The sequence below is a fragment of the Molothrus aeneus genome, chromosome 20 (genome assembly GCF_037042795.1).
Source record: "Molothrus aeneus isolate 106 chromosome 20, BPBGC_Maene_1.0, whole genome shotgun sequence".
Lineage (NCBI taxonomy): Eukaryota > Metazoa > Chordata > Aves > Passeriformes > Icteridae > Molothrus > Molothrus aeneus.
The window spans coordinates 4,932,608-4,960,316 of record NC_089665.1 but is presented as its reverse complement, the minus strand read 5'-3'; the positions used below and the strand labels follow the sequence as shown (position 1 = coordinate 4,960,316).

General features: G+C 43.5%; 1 protein-coding gene across 5 annotated transcripts in view; it reads right to left on the bottom strand.

Annotated features, from left to right (window-relative positions):
• CUX1 (cut like homeobox 1) overlaps window positions 1-27,709 on the bottom strand; it is a 274,993-nt gene that overhangs the window by 75,410 nt on the left and 171,874 nt on the right. For all 5 annotated transcript variants that reach the window (XM_066563647.1, XM_066563643.1, XM_066563644.1 and 2 more), the window contains exons 10-14: window positions 15,046-15,150; window positions 12,421-12,609; window positions 6,816-6,874; window positions 1,728-1,776; window positions 612-708 (exon numbers count right to left, since the gene is read on the bottom strand). In XM_066563647.1, coding sequence (XP_066419744.1) covers window positions 612-708; window positions 1,728-1,776; window positions 6,816-6,874; window positions 12,421-12,609; window positions 15,046-15,150 — 499 coding nt within the window. The remainder of the gene's footprint in view (window positions 1-611; window positions 709-1,727; window positions 1,777-6,815; window positions 6,875-12,420; window positions 12,610-15,045; window positions 15,151-27,709) is intronic.

The following is a 27,709-nucleotide window of genomic DNA, read 5'->3' as shown; positions in this document are numbered from 1 at the left end:
ATTTGAATAAAGGAATAACCATTAGGTGGATGCACCAAGATCGCTCAGTTAAAAGTCATAAAACACTCAGAATTCAGTAATCCCAGGGCCAGTGGCAACTTTTAACTTTGTTCCAGCTGCAAAAACCATCATTCGAGAATCTGGAAATTCCATGACTTGCCATTTAAAAAATGTGCACACAAGATGTAAAAGCCCACATTAGGAAAGCCAAACAGCAAACACACTTCGCTGGGAAGAAAGGATTTTGCTTTCCCAAGCTGACCTGCTGGTGGTAAATCCAAGTGTATCAGACAGGGAGACTGTGATCTACATGCAAACACTTTGCATAACACTGTGTGTGGGGGAAAGAGATGGATTTGTTCCCAAAACAGAAGACAGCCTCAAACACTGGTACAGCCTGTAATGCCTCTTCCTTAACCTCTACAGACTCTCTAACTTTTACTTCATTATCCAGCCTATGAAACTACAGAAATCCAACGTTACGCAGTGCTCCTGTTGCTCCTCAATCCTCCTGCCGTGCATGAGCTCAGACACTCAGCTCTCACTCAGCCCTCCCTCCCTTCACAGGCCAGCAGAGGCACCCAGAAGAGCCAAAATTTGGGTGGACCTACCGCTCAGGTCGCTGTTGGTGATGCGCAGCGTGGCGTTCTCCGACTGCAGCGAGCGGTTCTTCTCCAGCAGCAGCACCTCCAGCGGCTTGGATGCATCCTAAAGGAAACCAAAGGGGGAGGTTTGTTTCTCAAAGCACTGAGGATATCACTCAGGCACTAAAAAGGATTTCAGAGGGAAAAAAATTTTTAAAAAACCAAGTGCTTGACTGGTCTCTGAGGGGAGAGAGGGAATTTGCTGGGCACAGAGCAGCAGGAATCACTCCGGGCTCTGGTGGGAGCCATGGAACAGATTCACTGTTTAATTTTCATTGTAAATCATTCATCAATTCTGCATTATTTTGAGATATGTTACGGAATGTTTTCTTAATCCTACTTATTTTTAAATGGTCCTGGCACGCTTTCAGTTTAAAAGCTGTAGACCTCTTTTAATCTGATTAAAACAGGAGTTAAGATTATATTATTCCTTCTAGGTCAACTGACCCAAGCTAAGCATTTCCTTGACATGCTGCATTTCAGCAGAAACAGTTTGTTCAAAGTAACATCAGCCAGAGAAAACTGCTATTTACTCTCCCCTAAATATCTAACCCTTGATCATTAAAAAACCCATTGAAAATTAATCCCAGGATATCAATATTCAGTTTGGATTTCAGAAACAGGAATTTAATTCATAACCTTTAAACTGAAGTAAGATTAATTTGCTGGAACAGCAGAGCTTTCTCACTACTCCAAGGTTTGTTTTCTTTTGTGAAAAGAAATTTTCAAGGCTAACAAATACTTAAAAATGCTGCAGTCCTTGCACAGTGTGCTGCCTGTACAACAACTCCAATATCTTTAAATGACTCAACTTCACAACATTCTGGTTTACCCACTCCAGCACAGCTGAAATGTCACTTTGTCCTTGACCACTTAAATGAAATTAACAGGCAAAAAAAAAAAAAAAAAAAAAGTCCAGTTCAGCTTTTTACATAAGAAAACATCAGAAAAAACAAGGATGGACCCAGAAGCCTCAACATCAACAGGAAACTGTCAATGTCAACAACAAGGAATTGCAAGACAAAATTTTTGTTAATCAACTGAGCTACTGAATAAGCAAGAAAACAAAAGTAAGTTCAGTACCTGCGCACCAGAGCTTTCAGATGGTGCAAACTCCATGGATTTCAATATACTGTGGAAGGCAGAAAAAAGAAATTATTTTCTATTTCTCCCCTTTCATAACAACTCCACTAATGAGCATTAACATTATCATGTCCTGTTCTCCAGTAACACCACAAGTGATGACAACTTTCCTTGCAGTAACACAGTCTCCTAATGAATACAGAATAACTCCTCAAACCAGTTATTGGATAAGAAAATTTTCTCGAGCATCATCTAAATCATTCCATATGCAATCCCACCAGGCCAGTTTAAAGTGTAAATTTAAAGGTTAATAAGGATATAACATTTTAAGCTGTCAGAAACAATATAAATTTGTCTGTGAAGCTGGAAGGGAATGAGGAAGTTGTAGCAAAGCAGCAAAACAGGGGAATCACCACTACAGTACAGCACTTTACAGAATATACACCAGCTCACCAGCAAGGAAAATATGCACAAATAATCCTCCCAACCAAGGCACTACAAGCTAAAAGGCAGTTTTTCATTTTAATAACCCCCTCATTCTGTGGCAAAGGGAAGACAAAATGGCCCAATATTTCTTAAGAAATATGAAAGATCCAAATATTTATAAGTACATTAGGAGCAGAATCTGATAGTCTCATTGTCAATATTTTATACAAACAGTGAGCGGTCAGAGGATGTCTCCTTTCAGAGGCTCTCAGTTAGAGCTGTGTCATCTGGCAAACCAGAATCTTACAGGAATCCAGACTTATTACTGTACTTTGTTGGATAATTTTTTTAAAACCAGCCTGCTGCAGGCAGGACATGAACTTCCTCAGACTGAAGCAATAAATGATTTCAGCTTCTTACTGTACAAAGACAACATTCATTTGGTGAAGAAAAACACATAAACACATAGAGATGGTGTTTACACAGCATTTGTCATGTGTAAAACACCAAGAACTCTGTGAGCAGGAACAATCTGGTTAATCATGTATTAAATTGCATTAAATGCTGTGGATTATGTATTAAAGGTTTTGGAATTGCCCCTGGATCTCTGGAAGTGTCCAAGGCCAGGCTGGATGGAGCTGGGAGTAACCTGGGGTAGTGAAGGTGTCCCTGCCCATGGCAGGGGTGACACTGGATCAGCTTTAAGGTCCCTTCCAGCCCAAAACATTCAGTGATTCATGAAATGTGGAAAGTGAGAGGGGAAAAAAGGCAGAAGTCTAGGATTAAGACACAGGAACTAGTTCTGGATGCCATGAGGAGTTAGCCAGGCACCCATTAACTGCCTGAACCTGTTCCTGGATTAATCCAGAGTTAGATGTGCATTAAGTGACACTCTGGAAATCAGGTCTCTGGGCCATTCAAGATCACTCAAAGTCATAGCAAACCCAAAGGAAAAAAAGTCATTCTGAGAAAGAGACCTGATGTATCTTGCATCTGTGTATATTCATTGCACACAGGGTTAATTCTGACAGCATCCCTAAAATACAGTAATTAATGAAACCACACATTTCTGGCAATCCCTTTCATCACATGGCATCACTCAGTGTCACCTCCTGCCTGGCTGTAGGGTGGAGCCACCACCCCACACATGGAACATAAAGTGATGTTGTGAAGACTCTGTGTGGGCACAACAGCTCAGCCACGTGCAAAATCAACTTTTTTGTGCTATCAGTGGACTTGTGCCAGTCAAGGGGACAGGATGTGGACTAATGGCTCGAGTTGTCAGAGACCCTGACACCACTTTGACATCCCAGGTGTGTGACTCAGGTGGCAAATCCCCAAAAGCCAAAGTGTCTCTAGGCACAGCTCTGCATCCCAGGACTCCAAGGTGCTGGGGGAGATAAATGCCCAGAGACTCATCCAGGGAAAACCCCAGCCAGGTCTCTGCTCCTATGAATTCTGCAGGGAATAACCTCTGCAGGGACAGCCAGTCCTAATGCACATCCTCATGATGCCCAAATGAGGGGACTCATTTGAATTTTAAACCCAGTTTGAACAGTAAATTATCACGTGGCAAATGTCCCATGGGAAATCCCATTTCAGCTCAGAGCAGTTGTGACCCCACTTACCACACGTGGGTTTGCCATGGGGAGCAATCCAGCAGCATTCCAAACACCTTCCTTCCTCCTGGGTGAGGCCAAACCAGAAAAAGCTCCTCTCTCCCAAAAGGAGCAGATGTGAGAGGTGCCCTGACCACACAGTGCTGCCCCCAGAACCAGGCTGACAATGGCTGGAAGCATGAACCTGGTTATGGTTATATTTGGTTCTCCACACCAAAAATCTGCCTCTAAAGCCCTGATCCTGTCATCCCTCTCCTTGCACAGATGATGCATTTTGGTTCTGAGCACCTGCTGCCAGCTGGGACCTTCAGGGAGGATCCTGAGCCTTGCAGCAGCTGTGTTTGCAGTGAGATTGGTGCTGGCAATGTGTATTCAAACCTTGGCTGGAAACCTACTGACCTCTGCCTACCTGAAGGGGATTCTTTGCTAACTGAATTAACTTCCTGACAATTTCACAGGTAATTTCCTACACAGTTGAAACACAAAATATACTAAAAATCAAGCTGATGGCACCTCTAATTGCCCTAAGAGGAATATTCACTCCAGCAGGTTCATTTTAAAAAGAATGTAAAAGTTAAACATGTCAAAAATGACTCTCCAAATGTGTCACAAAAGACACATTCTCCTCAGGTATATGAGGAAGCACAACATTTCTTCTTTGGATTCCAGGAATATCTTTGCCCATGAGATCTTGACTCAATCTGTGGCTCAAGATCAGTTACCTGCTTTTTAAAGAAATGATCTTGTGACTTGAATCTGCACATCTAAGAAGACTTGAAAGATCTGACTGTAAAGCAAAGTGTGCATTGGGACAGCTTGACTTTCTGTTCATCTGATCCCAGCTGCAAAGGCAGCAGGGTCAGCCCTGTCGTGCTACTTGAGAGGGAGCTGAAGGCACACAGAGAGCTCTCAGATCTCAAAAATAGGTTTAGAAGCCATTGGGCACAAAAGCCAAGGCAGAAAGTGAAGAATTCTCCCATCCCAGATCTTGACATAGGCCCCCTAAGTTCCTCCAGGCAGGGCAGGAGTTGGCTGATATTGAGACCCCCAGTCCAGCTTGCCTCTAACATCCAGGAAGGGTTAAAGAAAATTTATCAGTGCCAAAACACCTTAAAAATTCATTCTATTCCTGCTCTACTGACAAGATCTCTTTTCTCTAGGTGCAAATGTTACGAGCAGCTCATTTCTGTCAGTGTTCCAGGGCACAAGGCAGGTGCAGCAAGATTCAGTGTGAGGGCTGCAGATTTACAGCAACAGGCTTCTCCAGTCTCATTTACAGCAAGTCTCAGCTCAGATCAGACTGTCACTGCCAGGGGATGCACACTGAGCCCTCAGCACACCACCTGGGTTAGATGGAGCATGGGAATGCTGTGAAGCAGCTGCTTGGAGGATGCAGCATTTCAAGATCCTCAGTGCTCTCTCAGAGGGTCTCAACCCTCAGACGAGCCCACAGGATGGTGATGGACCCCAGGGCCTTTACAAGCCAGCTATCAATCCATAAATTAGGGATATAAAAGCTGGAACAGCTGGGAAAAAACAGGGTTAATTTACTGGCACCCAACCAGGGCCACTTCCAGCAGAGTCTCCCCTTTATTTCTCTGCAGGCTCATCCTGAGCAGAAGCACCATATGAAGCCTCCTGTGTCATAGCTTCTCTGATCTGCCTTTCCACCCCTGCCCTCATGTAAGTCAGTGTTGTAAAAAAAATAAATAAATTAAAACATTGGTATTATCACCAGGAATACAGGGTTTGTATTTAAAGTACAAATGCAAAGTAAGCTTAAATGAGTACATTCAATGAGTATATTGGGTTCTTGGCACCTTAAGTCTGGCTTTAAAGTCCTGGTCCTGTTGTATTAAACCTTTGCAATAAAGCAGGTAGGATTCAAAACTCATTTGTTGTTTCAGCACATTTACATTTAATATCTTATGCAAGAAGCTGGAAGGTTGTAGCCTCATTCCCATTCACTGCTTTACACATGAGGACATAAACTGGCTAAAACCTGAAGCTGTTCCCTTAACTCAGGAGAGGGAGTGGATGTATTTACCCCTAATCACTACATGATGATGCTATTTTGAGCCCAGGTAATAATCAGGTAAAATGACCAAATAAATGGTCAATTCATTTAATTCTAGTGAAAATTATACCCCTACATCAGGGTGTGCTGCAGCTGGTGGTGAACCAGAACCTCAGCCAGCGTGGCTTGAATAAATCAGCACCAGGGGCTGGGCAGTTGTGGGGCTTGCAAATCCAAATCTGCTTTCCATATTCTCCAGGGACGTGTAAACAAAAGCACATGACTACCAGCCTCATCTGAAATACCTCATTAAACCAGGGAATGGGTTATTTCAGCCTTTTTAAAACACACACAGAAATGCCAGAATGATGAAAGAAGAGATGGGAGTTTCTCGCAGTTATTTAAACCTTGACACTAAACATATTTCCAGTCAGAAAAGTTCTCTTCTGAACCTGACAGCTTAACTTGTTATAGTTTAAAATGAGGCTCTTTTAAGTCTCTTAAGAAAATCCCTTGAAATAGGAAGAGGCTGTTTGTGGCTTTAGTTTAAAACCACAATATATTAGCAAAAATATACAGTGAAACAAGCCCAGCATTAAACTGGTAAGTGCTGAGCACTGGCAGGCAGGAGCAGAGAAAAGGTACCATGGCCAAAGGCTCTGCATGTCATTTTTGGTCCACTTTACCCTCAGCTGTTGGCTGGAGATTTTTCAAGAGTGGTCCACCTAAAACACCACAGATTTTGAAACTTTTTTCCCCTTTGTGGACAATAGTTTCAGTGGCTTTTCTTCGTGGACATGTGTTTTATTTGCTATTGTGATTCTCTGCTGCAACAAAAAGGAGCACTCTCAGATATAGCAGTTCCACTGGTTCTGGATGCAATTTCTGCCAATATTCCCAATTTCCTCGTCTTTGTGGTTTTGACTGAATTTTTTATTGTTCCAAGAACACAGATTTGTGGCTTCATTTAACAAGCACTGTTCAACCAGAGTTTGTGAAAAAATTATGTAAGCATTTAACACTTACTTTAATTCTTTCTTAACCTCTTCATAATCAGCCTGTCCTTTCAGTTTTTCTTCCAGTTGCTTTAAAAGAGAGAACATGGATTTAATTATTTACATTGTTTTTTTTTCTGCAGGCTTTGAAAATCATCTTCAAATTATTCCATATATACAGCAGTGCACAAGTGAGGGTTAATGACTCATCCCTAATTTACATATATTAGAAAACAAACTATAACCAATTAAACGTAAACACAATTATACCTCGCTCATCCTTTGTTTACAGAGTGCCAAGAATGACAGAATTCAGTGGGTCCCAATTTGGCTGCTTGCAATGTCACTGTCATGTGCTCAGGGAAGAGATTGGGGGATGAAGGTATTAAAAAACAAAAAAATGGGGCAGCTGAAATTTTCAGGGAGATTGAGTAAACAAGCAGGATGCTTTGGCACACACTGTATTCTTAATAGGACAGTTCTTGATAACCTTATCTACATGATAAAAAGAGCAGACTGAAGAAGCTGCTGTTGACTGGAATGCTTTAGGCTTGGAAGGCTCCTACAGCACCTCAACAGCTGTACCAGGGGTTTTTTACAAGCATTACTGACCAGAGAGGGAGCATTGAGGCCACCCCAGCAGCTCTGCCCCACCCAGGGTGGCCTCAAAAGCTTCTCCTGGCTGTGAGGAGGCCCCAGAGGCTGAACCAAAGCCCCTGCCACCATCCAGAAGGCAATGTCACACACTTGGGCCTTACCCAGCTCCCACCAAAGTGCTCATCACTATGGGGTAAATGCTTCAGGAGGCCTAAAACATGTTGATACATAATTGATGCAGTTCTGTTGCTTGCAGAAGCCACATTAATTTCAATAATTTCTTTGCTTAGTGCAGGCACACCTGATCTAAGCAAAGAACAGAACTTACTGGCTTGCAACTTCCAGGGATAAATTCAGGCTAGCTCTGCTTCAGTTCATTTTTGGTGTTAAAATTGGCACAGAATCCCAAAGGTCACGGGAAACAGAAATAACACAAGGACATATCACCTCAAAGACAGAGAATCTACTTTGAAAAGGAAAGGAATATATGACATGAAAAAGAAAAATAGGACTTTATGTCCGGGAGAGGCTGCCTTCAGGGGAGAAGGGAATTCAAGATCCTACACCCACTCTAGGGCTGCTCTTTGGATGCAGGAGGAGGGCAGGGGAGGGTTGCTGGAACTTGGATAATTTTAGCAAAGCTGTTTAAAATGCAGCCCCACAGAGCTGTGCAGCAGCCCAGCTATGGGGCATGGAGGCAGGGCTGGGGAAACAGAATTGGGAACCTGCTCCCTGTGCTGTCTTCCCTACAAAGTCAGAGAGTGGGTATCACAAAGCTGTACAAACCCCAAAATGATGCAGCACAGCAAATCCATGGGCTGAGTCATCTCAGTCATTTAAATGAGGCTTCTGCAGATGCCAACAGCAGCATGGTGGGGCTTTGTGGGACCTCCAGCTATTCTGCCATTTTTAAAGGATTTCCTACCCAGCCCTGTGCAGCTCTCACACTGCTGACCTGTCTGCCCTGCCATCAGCACAGCTGTTAAGGAGCAGTGACAAAGTGGACAGCAAGGTTACCAATCCACAGCCCTCTCAAGGCCCTGCTCCTGCTGTTTGCCACCACAGCCCAGCATCCTCAGCACTGCTGAGAGAGGAATCTCCTGCATGAAGAGCCAGGCTCAAGGAGCAGCTCTTAATGGATCCCAGGAGCTGCTGCTCAGTGTGGAATTTGCACTCTCTGGGACATTGATGGAACGAGTGGCCTCTTAGAAAGGTCTTGTGTCTTTTGTCATCAGTGGCTGTGCAGTCAGTCAGTTGTGTTAAAAATAAAAATGAAGTGTCTGTTTTAGCTACAACCATTTTTTTTCACCTGGAATAAATACAGGGCAAGTTTTAGTAGTTTTGTCTGGCGTGTCCTGCTTTGCCAAATTCCAGTTATTGTCTGGAACTATAGGAAGCACTGACTTTGCATTAGATAGCAGACACAGTGCTTCAGGAAAATCCTGCTTGATGTGACCAGGAAAATCCTACAAATAATAAAGATGTTGGAGGTTTTGACAATTTACAACACATGTTGAAATCTCATTATGGGGATGTACTACACAGTCCCAGGGCCTGAGGTCTCACATTTTGAGGAGGGTCAGCTACAACAGGCCATGAGTTCAAGCAGCTTTTCAAGCTGCAGCTCAACACTGAGCAAAACACAGTGACTTCAACAAAGCATCCAGGTGGAATTTGTAGTGCATCAGGTCAGGCTGGAGAGGGATCTTTAAATTAAACCAGTGAGCCAGAGAGCCCTGGTACTGGGAGGAGACTCAGCATCAGAGCTGAGAGTTTTCCAAGTGGTCACAGGCAAGGGGAGGACCTGCCAAACCCCAAGACATCCTTCTGCTCTCCTTGGTCTTGTCACTCTGTCCTTCTGTCTCTGTGAATCCACTGCAATTCACCCTTTCCTTAACTCTGTGACTGGTAACATTTTGGGTCTGGAGCAGAGGAGCTTTTACAGCAGGAATAACTGGAAATGTACACTAGTTCTCAGTATAGAAAGGACCAAAAAATTTTAAACTGGATTAATATGTTAGTTACTTATGCAAGGGTATGCTAAGAAAACAGCCTTTTGTAGAAACAGAGATAAACCACAAAAAAGCTAAAGATTCCCATTTTAATGGAATCTGTATTAAATGTAATTCTGTGCTAGGAAGTGCTATACCGTGCCAGAGTATTTCTGGAATATTTAGGTACAAAACACAGGTAGAAAAATAAAGAAAAAGAAGAGATATTGACAAAATGCAGCTGTTTTGGACTCTCAAGTACTTGCTACAGCAATATGACAACCAGCAGTATTTTACTTTGGTTTGTATAAAAAACACATACATCCATCATTCCCAAATACCTAATACAGAGATTGTTGCCATGGAAAATCTGCACCTAAACATCTACTTTAGTAAACAATATAAACTAACAACCGAGGATGCAGTGCCTGTGTAGAAACAGAACATTTAGGCACTTGGCATCTTCCCAGTCAATGACTGTTTTAAAATGTATTAGTATGGTAATTGTCTCCAAGAACCCTGTAAAATGCACAGAACATGGGACAACAAAGGTTCAAGCTGTGAGACAATCTGGAGGAACTAATATCTTGCACTAAATATCAACCTGGTTAATTCAGACAAAATATATTCCAATGACCTCCAACACACAAAAATGCAGGAGCCAGAGGGCAGAAGGAATGGACTGGTGGCTTTTCTGCATATTAAATTTGCAAATATCCCACGTTAAAGAATCATCTTGCATCTGTGGTGTGAATAAACACATGTCAGAGCACGCAGAGATTGGGTCCCTCCTCATGCTATTTAGAAAATACAATCACGACTGTATTATTAACTGAACTGGCATAGGTAAATAGCAGGGGCTGTATTGAGGGGCTTAAAACATTTCAATAACCATTAGATTAACACTGCAGTTCAGTTTAGAGTGATCAACTCACATTACTGAATTTTAACTGGGTAGCAGAGACATTCTAGCACCCAGCCACAAAGGGTTAATACAGTTAGAGTGGGAAAAGCCTTGTTACTAGAGGACATATTTTGATTATTAGATCAGATGAAGATAAAGAAGCAATAATTTTGAAAGTATTTCTGTATTGTTTCATTAAGTCATAGAGTATTAAACAATTCCCCCAAGATACAGGTTGAGAACATTGCTTTAATTTGCGAAACTGTGAGTTGTTTTCTGTGGAGGCAACCATTAGAATCTCTGTTATTTCAGAAGCAATTCCTCCATAATCAAACAGGACATCAGCACATTATGACTGAGATTTGGTGCTTTGTACAACCTGTGCCTGGCACAGGCTTTCCCCCAGCACTTTGGGGTGAAAGTAAGTATTTGGAAATATTTTTATAGCTGCAATAAATAAGGTTAAAGAGGGTTGAAATGACTAAAACTTTATCAATAGAGGCACTACATCAGCCACTATCAACAGAAAGCTAAATACAGAGCATTAGCCAGGCAAGGCTATGAGAAAATGGAAGGAGATTACTGAAATGAAAATCAAAGACTTGCCCTGTCATTTCTATGATCCTACTCCCTTTGAAGTTAATGGCTAAACTAATACTGACCTCACCAGGAACATGCTTTATTCCAAGAAAATCTGTCAAGTGCAAGGATTCAAGATATTTTCTATCAGGCTTTATGAAAAAGTAAAATAAAAAAATCCCCTGAGCATGGGTGTAGCCAGCAGAATGTGTCCCTCAAAACCAGGGCAGCTCCTTTTTCCCTCACTAAAAGCGGTGCCCACATGGTGACAGGTGGGCAGAGACTGATACTGTCGATGGAGTTACATAATAAGTGTCCTTTGCTCCACTGAATTTTCATAAAAATTCTGCAAAGCCAGCTTAAAGCATGCAGAAAACACTGACTGCAACACTTCAGCTTTCATTCCTAACAGGTCTCTCTCCATGTGAATTATGCTCCACCACAGCAAAACCAGTAACTGCTAAAAAATGTCAGAATTAGAGCAATTTGTAAGAGTTTCAATTGAACATTAAATCATTCTGATAGAGCAAAGCTGCCCACGCCACAGTCAGAGCTGAGTGGGAACTATCAGCCTCCTGCTCTCAGAAAACTCTCAGACTATCAAACCTGCAGAACTACCAAGTCTTTAATGGAATAGATAAATTTATCTTGTGTACACTTTGGAGCTCATAGATGGTGGAACAATGAAGGAGACAGGAGTTACAGGAAACTGATTCATACCCCACGTCAGGAATCATTTCTCATGCTCACTCAGAGATCAGAACTGTGTGGGCTCAGCACAGGGAAAGTGAAACTGCCCAAGAGAGAGGTAAAAGGGTCATTCAGAGAATTCTTAGCTGTTCCTTCTGGTTCTAGTGCAGTGCTGCTCCCATGTAAATGAGGAGGGCCAGACTGCTAATTATAAATGGGAATTATTGTGCAGCAAATACACAATTAAAAAAGAATTAAATGGTTATTTGTAATAATAAATAAATAAATTGTTATTATTTAAATAATTAAATGGTTATTATATAAATATATTCTTCATGTCCTGATTTTACTTGTTTCTATGCCCTAAATGATAAACTAAAATCTAAATGATACACCTCCCATTTCCAGTGGAGAGAACTGGAGGGGGTAGCAGGGACATTGCAAGATAAACCAATTCCTTGCAAATCTTCATTATGTATAACTGGAATGGGAATTAAAAGTTTGAAAATCTAAGAGGGATTTTTCTGTGCTTTTTCAGTTTAACTGTTTCATTACATATCCATGCTCAGTGTCTGTTGGGGTTTGGTGGTGGTTTTAATCCTAAAGGTAGCCTTGTCCTGCAAAAACACATTTCAAAACAGTAAGGACTGGGCCATTTAGAACTTAAAAAACCTGTGATCCCTTAAATACCAAATATCCAGAGGGTGGAATGGGATGGGTTTGAAGGTCCCTTCTAACTCAAACCATTCTGTGATTCCATGAATGCCACAGAAACCAGAACTCATCCACCCCCTGAAGAAGCCAATGGCTCAGGACCACAGGAAACCCCAATATCATCATCTCTGAGACATCCTTTGGGCAGAACCAAGCCTTACTTTGAGTGTGCTGTTCTTGGCTGTCAGCTGCTGCTCCAGCTGGGAGATTTGACTGCTGGAGTTCTCCCTCAGCTTGGTGAGGCTGCCCTGGAGCCTCTGCACATCCTCGACGAGCTGCGCGATCTCGCGCTCCTTCGCCGCCAGCTCCACTTCCAGGCTGGAGCGGGTCAGCACCTCGATGGCCTGCTCCTGCAGGGAAAACACCATCAGGGCACAGAAAGGAAGGAAACAGGCAATTCCTAAATCTGGGACTCCTCTGATTGACATTGGGAATGTGGAAGATGGAATTTCCTCCACCCCAGGACAGCTCTCTGGGAAAGCAGGGATAACAGAGGGAATAAATTTCTCTATTTCGTAAGTGCACTGGAAAGATGCAGCAGTGAAAGTCAAAGGATTCTATTTAGATCTATTTATTATTAATAGCCCAAGTGCTTTGACAACTATGAAAATCTGTGCTTACAAAATACTAATCAGATAAAATATTCTGAAGTAATGGAGCAGAATTTCTTAATCAGGAACGGCAGAGCCATGTGCCTGTGGCTCTCTGCATGCACACTGCACGTTTCAGGCAAAGTTGTCAAAAATTGCCCCAAACTGCTACTTCCAATGAACTTGATCCTTGCATGAAAATTGTTCATGTTAACATTATTGCAAGCATCCCTCCATGGGGAAGAAGAGAGATGTGACAGCTCTAAGACAAGGCCATTCTCCCTTTGGTCACCATTTTCAGAAATTCTCTTTCCTAAATCTTCCTTCTTCCAGTTTCCCACAGCTGTAAAATCTGTCCTCAAGTCTGAAACTTCCTCTCTGGACTGACTTCCTGGGAGGACAAGGAATCAGAGAGGTCCAGAAGGAGGCAGATCCATTCAGAAAAGATAATAGAGACTAATTGCACCATCTCCGTCTCCTTCTGTGCTGGGAGATTACAGCTGTGATGCACTGGGGAGCTCTGAGCCTCCTCCATGGATAAAGTGAGGAAAGCCTTGTGCCTGTGTGGGGGGCAGATGCAGCCCAAGGAGGGGCACACATTCCATTAAAGAGCCTAAAATGCATCTGACAAAGGCTAATGGCTGCTCCTCAGAAGCACCAGTGAAGGAGGAGAGAATCCATTCAGCAAGAGGCAGATGAAGATGGTGAGCACTAAACCAAAGATCTGTGGTGAAAGAGCTGAGAATTCACCCCAGTGACACCCTGACAGCTGAAGGTGACACTGCAGCAGATTGAAATATACTCCATACCCTCTTTTCTGGGAATGCAGGAACAACAAAATCCCCTTTTCCATATCTTCTAAACATTCAGCTTGATTCTCAGTGACTACACCCCACTGCACTCACAGAAAGCTGCATGTACTAACAGCAGTTAACAACACTCTCCTATTACACTGAATTATACTTTTAACTTGAAAAAACCTCTAATTTGCTTGCATGAAACATCACAAGTTGTATAATCATCTGCTGCTTGTGCCTATTGAGACTAGAACGTAGAGTCTGAAATAAGATAGATAATGATCATTTTCATCCTGCAGTAGTTGTCATATTAAATATAAATGAAGTGCAGAAGTACTATTAAATACAAGAAAGACCTAATGTTAAAATAATGATAAGACTAGGACACGAGATAGGAAGAGGCAGGTAATTCAGAGTTACAAGTGATATTCAGGCACTTTATTTTTTGTTTTGCAGCCTACTTGCCTATCTTTTGACTTCTCTGAGAAAATACTGGGTTGTATTAATAGACAACCAAACAGATCTGGAGGACTTATGGTTTGTTACTCATTCTCTGCAAATGATTTTTAAAGGCAGCCATGTGTTCCTCTGTTATCAGTGTCAAGCATGTATAAGGCTTGCAAAGAAAAAAAAGAAGCAATGATTTCTTTTGTTTCTTAAATCTGCTGCTTAGAAGTAGACTAAATTTCACTTAATTGCATCTTTACATTTAAATACTCCTATTTCTCCTTTGGCAAACAAAAATCAAAATAATCTGGCTGCTCATCTGTGATACCTGCTCAGCCAGGGTCAGCTGGAGCCCTGGAACAGCCCCCTGTGCCTGCAGGTCCCATCAGCAGCCTTGGCTTTATTCACAACCACACAGAGGAGGCAACAAGCAGGAGTACAGGGGATCTTCTCAATTCTCCAGGTATTTCTAGGTGTAATTCTCAGTTTAGATACAGCCAGTGTAAACTGGAGTGGTATCAAGTTTATTTCCAGTTTTTCTGACAGCACAGACATGGAGTTAGGAGGGGCAGGGAGCTCTGGGTGCCCTTGGGATGGAGCCACACCTCAGGGCCCCATGTGCTGATGGCCACCAAGGCTCTCTTGCTGCCTCCATTTCTCCTCTGCTGATGCTCTCAGCCCTGTGAAATGATTTCTGAGGGCTGTGCTGTCCATCTGGAGCAGGGAGTGATGGATCACCCCAGAGCCAAGTGACCTCTGTCCTTCCCGTGGTCTCCTCCAGCCACCAACCCCCTCAGAAGCTGAACCCCACCACAGTCCCGAAGGAACACCATTCCCTTCCAGTTAAAATATGACTTCAAACAGCTGTTTTTATAGCTGTGGGCATAAATTGAAGGAGCTGTAGTGCAGGAATGTCAGAAACCTGTAAGAGTCAGTAAATATTTTCTCTCACCACATCAGGTGCCTTCTGGATCTGCGTGGCAAGTTGGAGAGATTTGTTAGCTGATGAGAGCTGCTCCCTTAAGGTCTCTGCCTCTCTCTGAGCCACCTCTGCCCTCTGAAGGAAATGAAAAGGGGTGAAAAGAGAAAGTACATTCAGTTTAACAACTGACAATTATTACAAGAACATTCATCAATTCATGCCTGACTGAATATAATTGATTTTCCTAAACACTCAACCTAATAAATGTTAGAAAAAAACATAGAATGTGATGGATTTTTATTTTAAACAGTACAAGGAAGAAATAATTGAGCGATTATGACAGTAATTTAACGCTAGGAGCAAGGAATCCCCTGCTGATACTAATGCTGCAGCCCACTGAATTTCCCAGACTGAATAAATACAAGTGGAAATGGAGTCTTTTTATTCAATTTCTTTCTATTCTCATAGACCAAGCAGATTTTATTGCAAGACTCCTCATGGGAATAATTCTCATGGGTAAATGCTGAATTAAAAGATATTCTGACCACTCTCTCAAACACACATACAATGTTGTGGGCTGTCTTTCTGCAGTAATTATTCCCTAAAACATGAATTCTTAGATTCTTTTCTTTCAGCAGGTCTATTTATTCAACAATATTTAACCCTAAAGTGACAATTTTGCACAGCTCAGGTACCAGCTGCTGAGGATTTATGTAATAGCTGATAAGCCTCTGATTTGGCCACTGGTCAAAATTCCCATCTAAATATTGAATAGTGATAGAAAGGAGAAAGACAGAATGATGAGAGAAAATTGTCTGTACGAGAGTTTGGGTAGAGACAGATGGATCAGTAACTTCAGGCAATAAATAGCAGCAAAGTCCTTTTCATAACTGTCTGTAAGCTTCTGTTAGAAATGGAACAAAACCTGGTTCTTTTACAATATACACTCCTCCTGGCAAGACTGTCTTCTCTCTTTTAAAAAAATGTATTTTATTGTTATAAAACCACACTGCTTTCCTCCTTGAGTAATCACTGCTTTTTGCCTGGGCTACTCCATGCAAATCATGCTGTGCTTTCAGAAAATAGCCAAAATAATTTTCTATCTCCACTTCCAAGACCTATCCCCAATTCTACCAAACCCATCAGCTGCCACCAGTGAAGGTCACAACTTTTCTTGACCAGCTGATGGATCCCTTCCTTCATGGAATGATAAATTCCTACTGCCATTTTTGAGCCACTCAATCTTCCACAGACTCCTTGCTAATCCTTTGGAAAACCTAGGTCTAAAATCTAAATATAAATCTAAAATAGTGACTATAGAACATAGAACAAATATAAAACCTGTAGTGAATATAAAATTATAGTGAATATAGAAGCTATAGCAAATATACAACTGATAGTAATATAAAACATATAATGAATATAAAATCTATAGCAAATATAAAATCTATAGAAAATATGAATCCTACAGTCAATATAAGCCCTGTGTGTGTGTGGTCTCTGACTTCCTCCCCAGTCAAAGCACTCTCTGCATGTTTAATCAATGAGTAAACTAACAGCAATCAAATACTAAATGCATCATCTGCGCTATTTGCTCACAACATTGTATTAAATGATTTTGCTTAGGTTCTACAGCTGTAATTAAAATGTGATTGTAAAAAGTACAGTGATGTGGCTCCAATAATCAGAGCAGGGGACACAGCCTATTGTGTGCTGAGAAAACGTGGAAACAGCAGCAAAAAAAGGCACAAAAAGAGGGATTTATGTTGTTTATGTGGCTGATAATATTAGGATAAATACTGAGCTAACAATACACATTGAGATAAATTATTTTCTGGTGTTTTATTAGATGTGCAGCTACATATATTGATCTAATAACTGCAGAACAACTCCAGCAAAGCAGGACAAGTTACTACACTGTGGCACTTGCTCTTCCATCTACTGCTGGATAAGTAATGGGTTTTGCAGCCTTGAGCAATTCTGCTGATGGCTTCCATTCAGTGCAGCATTGTTTGGAGAATCTATTCAGCTCGCATGCAAGCAAACCACAGAGGATATTGCTAATAGGTGCTACATCTGCATATACAGTGAGCTGTCAGCTGCCCTTTCTGCACAGGCTCCCCAGCCAATTCCCAACACCTGTTGTGATCCTCAGAATAATACCAGACAAGATTTCATACCAGGCATTGTTAAAAATACATCAGCACAAACTCTGGGCAGTTCTATTTGGGCAATACTGGTCAATTCCCCCCTCTCAGAGAATGGAAGCTTTTTAGAGGCAGAATTACAGATGTGCTCAGTGTCTGGAAAGCACTTTTGGGTGCTATTGCAATATAAATTATAAATGACACACAAAACCCTGTTAAAAGAATGCTAGCTCCAAATTTGAGCACTTACAAGTTTGGAAAAGCCAAGCCCAAAGCTGGTGCTCAGCCACCCTGTGTGAGGGTTCAGGAGTGGGATGGCACCACACAGGACCTGCTGTGGCTTTTCCAACGAGATTTTCCCAATGAGATGCCATTCCCTGAGAGGAACAGGGCTTGGTGAGTGATCTTCTCTTTGTCCTCTTATTCCCTGTGTGATCTTCATTGGCTCTGGCATTAACCCCTTCCTCATGGGAGCTCTGCTGCACCACCAGAGTGCTTCAGGACATTAAGGACTGCACTGGCACAAGCCCTGTGTGGAGCTGTGTGGGTTCCTGGACCCCTGGCACATCTCCCTGCACAGCAGCCCTGGCTGGAGGCTCCCAGCCTGGCAGGAGCTGCCCCTGCACAGTGGCTGTGGAGCTGCTCCCCTGCCAGACCCTCTGGGTTCGTCTCTTCCACTGCCACCCCTCTCTGCTTGTCACTCTGTCCCCTTCCTAATTCATTTAGGAGCACCCTCTCTGTCCCCTCTGTGCTCCAGGCAGGCAAACCCAGATCATACCTCACACCACCTAAAGAGCATCCACAAACTTCCAGAATGAGCCTTACCCCACGATTTCCTCCTTCCTCTTTTCTTCCTTCCTCTTTTCTCCTTCCTCTTCTCCTTGTTGCTTCTTCTCCAAATGTCCTCACAAAAGGTCCTCCAAGTGTCCCTGTCCTGCTGTCTGTCCCCATTCCCTGCTCACCACGAGCCCCTCTCCCTGTCCTGCTCCCATGCTGATGTCTCCAGTCATGGCAGGGGCAGCCTGGGGGGTGTCTCCCCTCCTTGTGCTCCCACAAAATCTCACATCTCACCCAGAGAAAGCAAAACCTGCCTGGTGGATGCTCACCCAGCCAGAGCAGTGACTGCAGTGTGCCTGGGACAGGCACCAGCAGCAAAGCCTGAACAAATTCAAACCAGATTCTGCTGAGTTTCTGTGAACTCTTTTTTCCAGACTCTTATAGGCTGGCCAAACTTGAGGCTGTTTTTTAATTATTATTATTTTTTTATTTGTCTACTTGAAGCAACAGAAGATACAACCCTGAGAAAAAAGGGAACCATCCCTCATCAAACCCCTTCTATTAAATCTGGGCACAGCAGGCTCCTCACCAAAACAGCAAGAAAAACTCATAACATCTGAGAGAAAATGGTTTCTTTTTTTCCTAATCTTGTTCTTAAAAATGGTTGAACAATTTTTCCTGAAGTAAGAAAAAAGAGAGCAGCCAGAGACAGGCGCCCAGTATGGAAAATGGCTAAATCTGAGGAATCTTGCACAACTTGGAGCCACTGCAAAGTTCACAAAACCTTCTGTTTGTGTGAAACTGTCCCACTTCAGCTGAGAAATACAGAGAGATTCATAGAATTACAGAAGGGGTTTGGAGGGGAGCTTAAAGCCCATCCAATCCCATCCCCTGACACCTTCCACTGTCCCAGGCTGCTCCAAGCCCTGTCCAGCCTGGCCTTGGGCACTGCCAGGGATCCAGGGGCAGCCCCAGCTGCTCTGGGCACCCTGTGCCAGGGCCTGCCCACCCTCACAGCCAAAATATCCCAATATCCCATCCATCCCTGCCCTCTGGCAGTGGGAAGTCATTCCCCCCTGTCCAGAAATTCCAGCCCTTGTCCCAGGTCCCTCTCCAGCTCTCCTGGAGCCCCTTTAGGAACTGGATATTCCACAGCACAGTTGCTTTTCACCAGTCAGTGCTAAAACTCTTGGTTTCTTACTCCCAAATCCTATGCACAGCCTAAAAAACCCCTCAATGACCAGTGACAGCCACACAATGGCCTTGATGAAGCTGATGCAAATCTAACGTTGCCCAAAATCCTATTTTTCAGCACAGTTCAATTGTACATTTCCTCCACCACTGTTTTCTAGTACAGAACTACCTCCCTGGTAACAAAATATTTCAAAATAGTTCCATTTTCCTTCATAGAGCAGGTAAATATTGTACTGCTCACAGTGGAGCCACGAGGTCACGATTGTAATGCTGCCGTGTGCTTTCCAATTAAAAATAGAAAAAAAAAGAAGCCTTACACAATATATCCAGTTTAAATTATTCTCCTTGTTTCCTGACAAGATAATGAATAGCATGAACTGAGTGCTCTTCTACTTACAGTAAAATGTTAATTTGATCAAAGACCAGTGGTGTGAACAGCAAAATGAGATACTAATGTGAAAAAAAATGTATAACCTTTCCCTTAAAGTTCCACCAGCCCAACTCTATTTCCTTATTCCATGCTAAATTCAGTGCTGTATGTGGGAAAATCTTCCTATGGGCGAGGAGGGGGTATTATCACAAGTAATTCTGCTGCAGTTAATGAGCCTGGTTATGGCAGCAATCACCACGCTTGGAGCTGACATTCAGACTTGCAAGCTGCTGCAAAAGCTGTGTTTCTTGGACTACAACATCAATTAAAACACACTGGTTCAATGTGCTTTAATTTCCTAACTTTTCAGATATAAAAATTTGCTATAAAACCTTTAGATGGCCCTAACTTCCACAGAACAGCAGCAAGGTTAGCAGAACATCAGGGACATGAAAGATTTTTCAGGGCTCTGGCACCTATTTTTTCCAACAATGGAGAAATACACGAAAAAAAAAAAGAAATAACTCCACCAACCAGAAGAGAAGAGGTTGGGCTGTCTTCATTCTTGTCTTCAGGCTATTGCACTTTCCTCTGTGTGCTGAAAGGCTGCCAGATAAATGTATTCCCAACTGATAGCCAGGCATTTGCAGGAAACCCATGTTTGCATGAAAATAATATTAACCATATTTTGCCTTTATACAGAACTTCTCCATGCAAGGATCTCAAATGCCCTTTGCAAAGGAAACGTTTTTATTCCCATTTTACAGACAGTGAAATCCCAGGATTAAGTGAATGCCTTCATCTGCCATGAAGCAGTGTAACTTAACTGGATCCATGGATTTGGGCTGGGAGGGACCTTAAATCTCATCTCATTCCACCCCCTGCCAGGGCAGGGACACCTTCACTACCCCAGGGTGCTCCAAGCCCTGTCCAGCCTGGACTGGGGCAATTCCAGGGATGAGGAAATTCCAAGGATGGGGCGATTCCAGGGATGGGGCACTTCCAGGGATGGAGCAATTCCAAGGATGGGGCAATTCCCCAGGGATGGGGCACTTCCAGGGATGGGGCAATTCCCCAGGGATGGGGCAATTCCCCAGTGATGGGGCAATTCCAAGGATGGAGCAATTCCAAGGATGGGGCACTTCCAGGGATGGGGCACTTCCAGGGATGAAGCAATTCCCCAGGGATGGGGCACTTCCAGGGGTGGAGCAATTCCAAGGATGGGGCAATTCCCCAGGGATGGGGCAATTCCCCAGGGATGGCACAATTCCAGGGATGGAGCATTTCCAGGGATGGGGCAATTCCCCAGGGATGGGGCATTTCCAGGGATGGGGCAATTCCAAGGATGGGGAAATTCCTCAGGGATGGGGCACTTCCAAGGATGGAGGAATTCCAAGGACGGGGCAATTCCCAGGAATGGGGCACTTCCAAGGAGGGAGCAATTCCAGGGATGGAGCAATTCCCCAGGGATGGGGCAATTCCAAGGATGGGGCATTCCAGGGATGGGGCACTTCCAGGGATGGAGCAATCCCCCAGGGATGGAGCACTTCCAAGGATGGAGCAATTCCAAGGACGGGGCAATTCCTCAGGGACGGGGCAATTCCCAGGAATGGGGCACTTCCAAGGAGGGAGCGATTCCAGGGATGGGGCAGTTCCCCAGGGATGGGGCACTTTGAAGGATGGGGCAATTCCCCAGGGGATGGCACACAAAGAAAGCCCCCAGGCACTGCCAAGGGAGTCAGAAATCCAAGCCAATCCTCTGGCAGGGTCTGTGGCAGCCTTGGTGCAGTGCAGGAGCGGAGGCAGGATGAATTCCTGTGGGAACCCAGGACATTCCTCTGACTGCCCTGGAGGACTCAAGACCCTGACAGGGGGCTCAGAGCCCAAGGCCCAGAGCCCAAGACCCCTGAGCCTTTGATTTTGACCCATGGAGCAAATTACCACCTTTATATGAAGAATTACAAGTCAAGAGAGTTTAAGCAGAATAACAGTTAGTTTGTCATGGGGTGAAAAATAGATTTTTGGGGTTTTAGAATGGAGGCTTGGGGTCCCAAGATGAAGGAATTTAGGTGTACCCTGTCCTCCTTCTTTCTTCTTCCTAACCTCCATGTTCTGGGTGATGCTGGCACTTTTGGATTGGTTTAAGGTAGGAACTCACTGTCTAACATAGGTGATAGGTATTGGGAAGTTATTGTAAATAATGTACAGGTAGTTTTTAGTATAAAAGATAACACCAGTGTGCCTCAACTGACCTGGCAGACAGACCTCAGTGGGTCAGAGAAAGAATTTTATAGATAAGAAACAATAAACAACCTTGAGAATGAGAACAGAAGAGCTCTGACTCCTTCTTTGACAGACAGGCTGGGCAAAGAGACTTGGACCTATCTCAGAGTCACTGTGACCAGCAGAGATTCTGAGAAATTCCCTTCCTGATGGAAGTGCAAAGCCAAGGATGCCTCATCAGGGCTGTGGTGGCCACAGCAAACCCTCCCCCTGAGCATCAGCACCACCTGTATTGTGCTGCACTTGTGCTGCTGAGTGAAAAGGGGAATTTATTCCATCTGCTGCTCAAAACCATACATATTTTATGGCAATCTCACTTAGCAGGAATATCTTTTCGAACCATTTTCCAATGTGATTTGTTGGAGACAGGAAGGTGCCACACACAAGGAAATAAAAAATAATCTTGAGAGCAGCATTTCTGCTAAAACACCCTGGTGAGGTTTTCTTTCTCCTTTTATAGCAGACACTGTTTTATGTATTTTAGTGGCAGTTTGGCTCCAAAAATTGCTTAAATTCACCAACTCTTCCTCTACAGACTTTAAAACCCAACACTACATTTCTGTGGAATAAATGATATTGATCCAGTCTAGATTCTTTAATAAAAGCTGCTATATTTTAGAAAGTACACTTTTCTTGATTTATTGGTATTAGAAGTTTCTATATTTGACTTTCTTTTCCCCAGAAAAAAATAAGCACTAGAAATCTGGGAGCACTATCAGCACTGTGAAGATGGAAAGAAAACCAATGGAAACATCTGGCTTTTCCAAAGGGATAACAGAAGAAAAAATAAATTCATTCTTCTTCTATAGCTTACACAACATAGTCCACACACACACACAAAACAGTCTCATGATTTCTTTCACTTACCACTTTCAGAATCTAAGGACACCTATACTTGAGTCTGCTTTTCAAATCAATTTCCTCCTCTTTCAGATTAAAATAAAATAACCCAGGAGCAAACAGCCCTAACCAAAGTTCTTCTCTTTTTGTTTTAAAAGTGAAAAAGCACCTTCTTCTTATCAGGAAGCTCAATTTACAAAGCCCATTAGATTTTAATTATTTTAAACTATGTGATCAATGTATAAAGGCAGAAAAGAGTTCTGGACACATCAATGACTCAAAGCCACAAATTCAGACTCAGTATTAAAACCTTAAAACGAGCCCAGCTGTAATTAAAAAAATTAAATATATTTATATTAAATATATTTAAATATTCAAATATATTTAAATATTTCTGTTTTCACAACCTAGGAATTATTCTTCCCAAAAAAACCCTCTGTTTTTCTCAGGGACAACTGGATGATTCCAGGTTTCTGGATGAAGTACAGAAACAGAACAATAATTCATTTGAATAAATTTTTTGTCCCAAAAGATTCGTGACTTTGCTGCCATAAACACTGGGAAGGTGTAAACTTGAAAAGGTACAGGAAAGTGCTAACCATAAATATTTGTCTAAAATAAACAGTCACACAACTGTAACTGCTGTGAATGCAGAAATGTATACTGGAGCTTCATTAACTTCCCCTGATTGGAAATTAGAATATTCTGGGAATCAAACAATAAAAAATTCAAAGATGCTGTATCCCAAACTATGATAAATCATTTATTTTGACAAGTACGGGTAGTTTAGTTTTAATTATTTATTCTTATACTTCGTAGCATATCAGAAAATATGCAGTGATTTATTGTGCAAAATGAAATCTTAATAAAACTAGTCCCTTCACCAAACTACAGCATTATTAAATCTTCATGGAAAAGCAGGGGGAACTCTGGGTTATGTTATCAAGTTTTGTCATTGAGCTGCTGGGTTAATAAAGTGAAAAGGAGCCCTTCCTATTGTATTTGATTTATTGTGCCCTCAGTAGGAACTGAGCCCCAGAGTCCCACAGCCCTGGGGATGAGCAGAGGATGGAGCAGGGCATGGACAGGGATGGACAGGGATGGACAGGGATTCTGCACCATGGCTCTCCTGAGCCTGGACATGATGGAATTGCACCTTTCACCCTCCAAAGGGGGTGGCTTCAGACCCTACACCCCTCCTAAAGCCCCATGGCAGGAGCTAACAGCTCCCCTCCAGGCAGCTGCAGCTGGACCAGACATTTAATGCACTATTCTTGTCTTTTTTATATAAAAAACCCTCTCAGGACTTTCTAAGGGAAGGGTTACACCCACATCACCCTCACAGGGGGTGTATCTTGGTGTACTCTGATCTCTGCCAGCCAGAATGGAGCAGCCCTGCCACAAAACCCCACTCAAGATCGTGGATTAATGGCACTGAGCACCTGGATGAGCAGCTGGGAAAAAAGGAGCTGTCACCTCCCCTCATCTGCAGCACCCAGTGAGGGATTAATTTCTCTCACTGTTGTGTTTTGTGGGAAAATTCAGTTTACACCTTGTGTTAATGACACAATGGAGAGGGAGGGAGCTTTGTGGTCACTACACCTCCCTCTCTCTGAGCAGAAAATTGCAAAGCTCACTGGCATTTAAAGGCAATTATTCTGATGAGGCAGTAATTTGTTCTGGGGTTGGTATTAAGCAAAGTAGCCCAGAAAGCTCCTGCATGAAAAAAACTTGAGGATCCAAGTGAGAAAAAAACGCTGGGAGAAGAAAGGAGATGGAGCTGAAGATAAGAATGGTCCCTGCTTCACCCCACAAGACACAGGGCTGGGAGCCACAACATCAGCTCTGTCCCTGTGGGTTTGATCATTTTTATGGACACCTGGCCCAAAGTCAGGGGGCACATCCACCCCTCTGTTCCCTGGGGAGGGAAGGGCATTCCCCACCTCCCAGGAGCCAGAGAGGAACAGCAAGGGAAGTTCTGAAGTGCCAGCTCTGGATTTAAAAAGGGAGATAACTGGGAAAGGCGTTTTCAAGAAATGTCAGATATATAAAAATTTACACCAGTTTCTTTTTTTCATTATTTTTTAGTGGAAATATGTAAATCTGTGCTCTGAATCTCAGTCATTCGGGTCAGTGCTAATTCCAGAGCAGCAAAACATCACATCCACATCAGCAAGGCAGTCCCTGAGCAAAGCAGGAGTCGTGCTGAGCACTACTCTTTAAAGGTAGCCTTAATAATGGGGAATGAGCACTTACTGAAATGGTAAAAGGAAATGTTAATTTAACTATTAAATACATAATTAGGTTAAGTACTTGTTTCTGCAATTGTAACACTTCAGCCTGATGCAAACTCACTTTCTGGCCTGTGCAATAGATTTAATTTCTTCCAGTAAATTTTTTTTTTATCAACTATGAAGAGGTAAAACACAGGAATTGCTGCTAGAAAGATTAGATAGAATTCATCAAAGTGCTTTATACAGGTAAAGCATCACACAAGGCAAAGACTCTGTGGGCAGCAAATGAGCTGAGGCACTGCAGCAGCTCCTGCTCCTCTCCAGGTGAACCTGCCCTTCCCTTCTGCAGCTCCTGCAAGGCCACAGGGTCCCTTGTGTCCCTTTGTGTCCCTCCTGGGGACACAAAGACAGCACAACAAAGACATGGAACTGTTGGAGCAATTCCAGAGGAATTCCATGGAGCTGCTCCAGGGCTGGATCTGGGCTGGGAGAGCTGGGGGTGCTCCCCTGGAGAAGAGAAGCTCCAGGAAACCTCAGAGTCCCTTGCAGGGCCTGAAGGGGCTCCAGGAGAGCTGCAGAGGGACTGGGGACAAGGGATGGAGGGACAGGACACAGGGAATGGCTCCCAGTGCCAGGGAACAGGGATAGATGGGATATTGGGAAGGAATTTTTGGCTGGGAGGGTGGGGAGGGCTGGCACAGGGTGCCCAGAGCAGCTGTGGCTGCCCCTAAGGCCAGGCTGGACAGGGCTTGGAGCAGCCTGGGACAGTGGGAGGTGTCCCTGCCCATGGCAGGGGATGGGACTGGATGAGCTTTAAGGTCCCTTCCATCCCAAACCATTCCATGATTCTGTGATTTGGGTGCTGTGGCTTCTCCTAGGGCTTTTTTGGGTTTTTTTGAGCTGCCTCAAGCTGCTAAACCCACAGGGAACAAACCCTTCATCCCAAATGCAGGATTTCCTGCACTTGCTGAGCTCAGTGAACCCCCAGTGAAGGACCCCCAGGTGCCAGAGCTGCTGCTTGGGAGGGGATGGAACTGCAGCAGCCAGAGGGGGAGGAGGAGGAGAGGAAGATGAGGAAAAGTGAGACAGAATCCCCTCCTCTGGCCTTCCAACAGCTCAGATGAACAGCATGCTGGTTTTATGTACAGGCAGATTTTGCAGAATAATAACCAAACTAAGGGTTATGCACATAAGCAGTTGTAAATTTTACCTAATTACAAGAAAAGCACCACAATGAAGTAAAAAAAAACCCAACCTCCATGGCAGCTTTGTATCAGTTAGATAGAAAAATAGCATTTCTAGATAAATAGGTATAATCCATTTTTGGAGACAATAAGGAATTTAGAAATACTGTTCTTTAACTATAGCCCCCTTTAGACTGAGGGAAAAAAAAACAACTGCTGGGTAAATCATTGCAAAATGTACTGCCTTTAGAAAAATCACAAAATAATTCTACCAAAACATTTTTAACACCTACATAATTTCTAAAAAGTCTACATATTTTCAAATAATTACTAGCACTTTCATAAATATTTAATGCTGTCTACAAAAGTTCTTTGACAGAGCTAGAAACCCACTGTACAAACACCAGTTTGCTTTTACTGACTAAATAATCAACTTGACAACTTACAAATATGATTTTGGCTTCATTAAAACATTAAGATGCTGGAGTGTGTCCAGGGAAGGGAATGGAGCTGGGGAAGGGTCTGGGGCACCAGGAGTGACTGAGGGAGCTGGGGGAGCTCAGCCTGGGGAAAAAGAGGCTCAGGGGGGACCTTCTCTCTTCCCAAAACTCCCCTTTAGGTGAGGGCTGGGCTCTGCTCCCAGGTTACAAGTGATAAGCCACGAGCAAACAGCCTCAGGATGCTCCAAGGGAGGTTTAGGTTGGATATCAGGGAAAATCTTTTCACTGAAAGGGTTGTCCTGCCCAGGGCACTGGTGGAGTCCCCATGCCTTGAGGGATTTCAATCCCTGTGGATGTGGCACCTGGGGATGTGGGTTAGTGATGGCCTTGGCAGTGCTGGGTGATGGTTGGACTGGGTGATCTTGGAGGGCTTTTCCAGTGGAAATGATTCTGTCATTTGTATTTTTCCAGTTTTCCAAGAACTAATATAAAAGCCAACAGCACTTGCTGCAGCCTTGACAGCTGCAGCAGGGGAGTGTGGGGGCTGAAAGCTGATCTGGCAAAAGGGAAAAGACAAAACAAAACAGCAGCTGGGGCAGGGGGTACATTTTCAACAGGATCAGTGACCTGGTCTGGCTCACACCACCACTGCTGACAGCAGGAGCCAGGGAGGGGAAGGAGCTGCCACTATTCCCCCTGGAAGGGAGCTGCTCTAAGGCAAACTCCAGCTGGATCATAAATCCACAGCCTGGGAGATTGGAGATTGCAATCTCTGGTGGTACCTGGCAGAGAGATTAGTGAAGCTCACTGATAAGCAAATCCTGGCTGAGGTTTCCCTCAGTGAAAGCAGCAGCCAGTGGCTTGTGGAATTTCCATTATCATGGAATCCATACACATCTCCTCCACCACCTCACTCACTCAGAAGGGCTCTCTGCATGGCTGGTGGGTTTGGGTTTGTTAAAACTCAGTGTTTCTGCCACTTGTGTCAGGACAGTGTGCACTGAGAGGGGTGGCCAGAGAGACATTTCACAGCCCCAATTAATATCTGCAGGAACAAATGGCAATTTCTTTGTGGTCCTGCATAGAAAGAACAGTCTGATCCAACCCTTGCTAAAAATTAATATGCCAATAAAACATAGCAGAAAAGGAAGAGGGAAAAGAAGTCTGGAGAAGTCCCCACACCTGCAGTCCTGCCACAGCCACAGAGGACAGAGGTCCTTTAATT